A 6000-nucleotide genomic window follows, 5' to 3' on the forward strand; every position below is an offset into this window, starting at 1 on the left:
CATCATGATTCCAATTATAGAGTCAAATTGCCCACAGAAAATACCTAAACAAACACCAAGTCCACTCTTCCCCCTGGCCAGGAATGTCTGGTAAAAAAAAAAATGGATCCAATAAATGTTATGTTGATTTATTGAATGATGAGAGATTTCACGGAGAGGATACACTGTTCGTTTTAGCAAAAAAGCTTCAGTTGTTAAAATCAAGGGCTTTGTCAACTAATGGATACATTTTTCAATAGGATGACATTTAATTTCAGTGTTTGACACGCAGAGTTCATTCTAGACAATGTTTCTTAAATGGAGTCTCAGAAAGAAATCAACACAGGCAGGGCCTGAGAGAAACTGACACCAAAAAAGAACCAATATGGAAGTTCGGTGATTCACAGATTCTGCTAGTTTGTTTTAATCATTAGCCTAACTTTTAAAAGGTTCAATCACCAAATGTCGTAGTGGCCATAGCAAATTGCATTTGAGAACCATTCATTTAAGTACACCAAATGAAGTTAAACACTAACCCTGTACATTATACAATGAAATATGATTCTTAAAAGTAGTGATTATGCACACTCACTATATAATTTATAAATAAAATCATTCTTCTTGAAGACTTTCTCTTCAAGACCATTTGGCTCAAAAAGCTTGGGTCAAGCATCCAGAATTCACCATAAGCTAAGTAATGAGGAGGAATAACTAGTATTATTATGTCCATAATTTAGCTACCTCACATAAAGTACAGAGTGAACCTCAAGTTTATGAACCAATGGAGATGTTCTGACATGATTAGACCTTTGTTTCAAAACTGTGTTACTCACTGTTCACCAATCTCATCTGTCTTGGCACTGACCCTCTGCCCATGTCCTCCCTCTCGACCCCTTCGTATCCAACAGGTCACTACTCTCCGCATTGTCAAAGCCCTGGTAAGATCACATCTCCTCCAAGAGGTCTCCCCTGATTAACCCCTCTTGGTCTGTATCCCTTTGCACTTGGGTACTCAGTCCACCCCAACCCCACAGAATTCATGTACATACACTTATACTCATTTATTTTAATGTCTGTCTTCCTCATTAGACTTGTTAGCTCCTTGAGGGTGCCTACCGACTCTACTGTATTGAAAAAATGCCAGTTTTTTTTTAATACCACTGAATGAGTAAAAGACCATAAAGAATTCTATATCCCAGATATGTCAGTATTTGCAAGTCCAAAGAAGTTCTCGAGGAGGAGGCATTTCTTCCTATATGAAACCTTGTTCCAGAATCATCTTTAAGGGTTGACATGGTAGGGTAAAAAATGACTTAAGATATTATACTAAAAGAGTGAGCTGAGACATGACTTAAATTCCCTTGTGCCTCTGTCTCCAAATCAGTAAAACTAGGAAGAACACTCCACACTTTAATCTTACCTATAGGAGTGCTGAGATGAACAGATATGGACAGTGACATGTTTTTCCTCCAAAAGGTCATTAGGTAAATACTAAACTCGTGTCATCAGAATAATTTTGGAAGACTTGTTTTTGGTCACTCCCTTATGGAGTAATCTTCAGTTTACAGAAAACCTTATCTGACGACTACAGACAAGTCCGGGTTACATGTTTACAGCTGAACATCTTTCAGGGACCACCTAAAATAATTTTGTAATTTCATCTCCTATGGTTCCGCCCTTATAATATACGTCTACCTATTTTTACTTCTTTTGAGGTGAGGGTCTGATCAATTAATCTTTTAAGTATAGGTTAGCAAGTGACTGTGTAGCCTAGGCCTTCGCAAAAGGAAATGCTTTGCTAATACTGCAGTAACAGAGACAAATAATTAAAATGTTTTTCGAGTCAAAATATTTGAGCTGAATTAGGCTTTTAAATGACTTGCTCGTAATACACTTTACCACCTACTTGTTGATGGCCACGAGCTAAAATCATCAGGTATCTTACTGCATCACCCTGCGCAGGAATTGGATAGTGTTACGTAACTGTCAATGGGGCAAATGACAACATTCAATGACCAATCCTTGACTAGAGCTATTATCGCTGTCCAAATGTACTATTGCTATCCAAGTGTCAGTGCCGCAGACTTTGGTTAGACAATGTCTTCAGCCACCATTTTAACATTTGCTTCATTCATTCATTCCATAGCATTTACTGAGTGCTTACTATGTGCAGAGCACTGAACTAAGTGGCTGGAATATTCAATTCGGTAACAGATAGGGACAATCCCTGCCCAATGACGGGCTTACAGTCTAATTGGGGGAGACAGACGGACAAAAACAAAACAACATAAACACAATAAATAGAATCAAGGGGATGTACACCTCATTAACAAAATAACTAAGGTAACAACAATAATAATGATGGTATTAAGTGCTGATCTGTGCCAAGCACCTCCCCCGGCTAAGGGCCAGAAATGTGCTACCGCAGCCCTGGCCAACATTCAGTGAGGTTCTACCGTGATCCCAGCCCACTGCAGGAGTTCTCCTTCCCAAAAAGGGGAACTAAGGAGTCCAGAAACCGGGATTCCAAATCACTGGGGAAGCCATGGCTCACGTGCCCTGGCTTCTTCACCACAACCACGAGATGTTCAAAGAAAGGACGGTACACGGTCCAGGGGACTTTGTTCAGGAACGCCGGGAGATGTGCAAGGAAGCAGCCCAGAATAAGCCCGACACCTTCATCTTTCAGGGTCTCTGGACTAATATCATTAAAATGCCCCAAGGGGGGTAGAGTTCATCAAACAGGAATCAACTAGGCTTAAATATCCATTCTCTCTTCCCCCTAAGGCTGTGACCCCAGGTGGGGAGAGAGGCTGTGTCTGATCTGCTAATACTCTACCCCAGTGCTTCACAGAGTGCTTGGCAGATAGTAAAAGTTCAACAAATACCACAATTATTATTATTAGGTTTCTCGGGGCTTTGGCAGGAGAGTTTTGCCCAGATCATTTTGACTGGTTTCTTCATCAGACCACCCCATATTCACTCGCCCCTCACGAACTAAAAACCAGACCCAGGGTGAGAAGGCAAAAGATGCAGGGCAAAAGGGCAAAGAGTGGAGTAGCGGAGAGGGGAGGGGAGTAAAAATACTCAAAATGTATTTTCATGTCCGTCTTCCCCACTAGACTGTAAATTTCTTGCGGGCAGGGATCGAGTCTACTTAGTCCTCGGAGCTCTCTGGAGCACTTAGTACAGTGCTCTGCACACACGAAGCCCTCAACAAGCACCCATGTGATGAGCATGAGCCTGGGAGCCAGAGGACATGGGTTCGAATCCTGGATCTTCCACATGTCTGCTGTGTGAACTTAGGCAAGTCGATTCACTTCTCTGTGCCTCAGTTCCCTGATCTGTATAATGGGGATTAAGACTGTGACAGCCTCTAAGACTGTAACAATAACAATTAAGGTGCTTGTTAGGCGCTTACTATATGCAAGGCACTGTACTAGTACTAGCTGGGTTGGATACAAGCAAATCAGGTTGGACACGGTCTCTGTCCCGCATAATAATTATGGTATTTGTTAAACACTTACTAAGTGCCAGGCAGTGTATGAAGCTCTGAGGTGGGTACAAGCAAATGGGGTTGGACACAGGTCACTGTCCCACAAGGGGCTCACAGTGTCAACTCCCATTTTACAGATGAGGGAACTGAGGCCCAGAGAAGTAGAGTGACCCAGCCGAGATCACACAGCAGACAAGGGACGGGGCCGAGAGTAGAACCATGGGGCTCAGGCTCCGTCCCCATTTTACAGATGAGGTAACTGAGGCCGGGGAAGTAAAATGACCTGACCAAGACGACACAGCAGACAAGGGACTGAGACGGGATTAGAACCACGGGGCTCAGGCTCCATCCCCATTTTACAGATGAGGTAATTGAAGCCCAGAAAGGTAAAGTGACCCGACCAAGCTCACAGAGCAGAAAGGGGACGGAGCCAGGATTAGAACCACGAGTCTCAGGCTCCATCCCCATTTTACAGATGAGGTAATTGAGGCCCAGAGAAGTAAAGTGACCTGACCAAGACCACAGAGCAGACAAGTGGTGGTGCCGGGATTAGAACCACGGGGCTCATAGTCTCCATCCCCATTTTACAGATGAGGTAACTGAGACCCAGAGAAATAAAGTGACCTGACCGAGACCACACAGCAGACAAGTGGTGGTGCCGGGATTAGAACCATGGGGCTCAGGCTCCATCCCCATTTTACAGATGAGGTAACTGAGACCTAGAGAAGTACCCAAAAACACACAGCAGTGGAAAGATCCCGGGCTTGGGAGTCAGAGGTCATGGGTTCGAATCCCAGCTCTGCCACTTGTCAGCTGTGGGACTGTGGGCAAGTCACTTCACTTCTCTGGGCCTCAGTTCCCTCATCTGTAAAATGGGGATGAAGACAGTGAGCCTCACGTGGGACAACCTGATTACCCTGTATACCCCAGCACTTAGAACAGTGCTCTGCACATAGTAAGTGCTTAATAAATACCAACGTTATTATTAGATTAGACTGTAAGCCCATCAAAGGGCAGGGACTGTATCTGTTACCGATTTGTACATTCCAAGTGCTTACTACAGTGCTCTGCTCATAGTAAGCACTCAATAAATACTATTGAATGAATATTACTATGAGAAGGAGAAGGAGGCTAGACTATAAACCAGTCAATGAGCAGGGACTGTCTCTATCTGTTGCCGATTTGTCCATTCCAAGCGCTTAGTCCAGTGCTCTGCACAGAGTAAGCGTTCAATAAATACTATTGAATTAATATTATTATGAGGAGGAGGAGGAGGGGACTAGACTGTAAGCCAGTCAATGGGCAGGGATTGTCTATCTGTTGCCGATTTGTCCATTCCAAGCGCTTAGTCCAGTGCTCCGCACATAGTAAGCACTCAATAAATACTATTGAATTAGTATTATTTTGAGGAGGAGGGGACTAGACTGTAAGCCAGTCATTGGGCAGGGATTGTCTATCTGTTGCCGATTTGTCCATTCCAAGCGCTTAGTCCAGTGCTCTGCACATAGTAAGTGCTCAATAAATACTATTGAATGAATATTATTATGAGGAGGAGGAGGAGGGGACTAGACTGTAAACCAGTCAATGGGCAAGGATTGTCTATCTGTTGCCGATTTGTCCATTCCAAGCGCTTAGTCCAGTGCTCTGCACATAGTAAGCGTTCAATAAATACTACTGAATGAATATTATTATGAGGAGGAGGAGGAGGGGAGGACTAGACTGTAAGCCAGTCATTGGGCAGGGACTGTCTCTGTTGCTGATTCGTCCATTCCAAGCGCTTAGTCCAGTGCTCTGCACATAGGAAGCGCTCAATAAATACTACTGAATGAATATTATTACTATGAGGAGGAGGAGGAGGAGGAGGGGACTAGACTGTAAGCCAGTCAATGGGCAGGGACTGTCTCTATCCGTTGCCGATCTGTCCATTCCAAGCGCTTAGTCCAGTGCCCTGCACATAGTAAGCGCTCAATAAATACTACTGAATGAATGAATGCCCTCCCAAAGTCAGCTTCCCTCCGGACCGGGCCCCTGGAGTCCCGCACCTCCGGCCGCGCCTCACCATCGAATCGGATGTCCGGGCCCTCGGAGGGAAAGTCTATGGCGGGAAGCGGCAGCGGCTTCTCCGGCTCCTCGGCGCCTTCCTCCTCCTCCTCCTCCTCCTCCTCCTCCTGCATGGCGGACGTCGGCCGGTCCTGCCCGGTCCGGTCCGGTCCTGTCCTGCCGCGGGGAGGGAGGGGGGGAGGTCAGGCCCGCGCCCCGGAAGTGATTAGCCCAAGCCGCCGGAAGTGCCCTCGGCGCGAGCCCCTCCCGGCCGGAAGTGAAGGGCGGGCGGCCGTTGGGCGGAGGGAGCCGCCCGCCGCGGGGACGGAGGCCCGCCATTCTCCCCCTTCCCGGCCCCCCCGCAGGGAACAGGGGGTCGCCCACCGGTTGGGGACGCCCCTCCGGCATGGCGGCGGCCGAAGGAGGCAGCATGGAGATTCTTCTCCCCCCCCCCCCCGGCGCGCGGGCCTTTTGGCGCCATTGGC

The 6000-nt window shown here is 46.5% G+C and overlaps 1 protein-coding gene across 1 annotated transcript in view; it reads right to left on the bottom strand.

The window, feature by feature from the left end:
• Window positions 1–5683, bottom strand: part of EIF2AK1 (eukaryotic translation initiation factor 2 alpha kinase 1) — a 34284-nt gene extending 28601 nt beyond the window's left edge. Inside the window, exon 1 of the mRNA XM_007669287.3 lies at window positions 5535–5683. Within this exon, the coding sequence (XP_007667477.2) occupies window positions 5535–5649 (115 nt within the window). The 5' untranslated portion in view covers window positions 5650–5683. The remainder of the gene's footprint in view (window positions 1–5534) is intronic.
• Between the last annotated feature and the right edge of the window lie 317 nt (window positions 5684–6000).

This window comes from Ornithorhynchus anatinus, chromosome 2 (assembly GCF_004115215.2).
Source record: "Ornithorhynchus anatinus isolate Pmale09 chromosome 2, mOrnAna1.pri.v4, whole genome shotgun sequence".
In the NCBI taxonomy this organism is placed as follows: Eukaryota; Metazoa; Chordata; class Mammalia; order Monotremata; family Ornithorhynchidae; genus Ornithorhynchus; species Ornithorhynchus anatinus.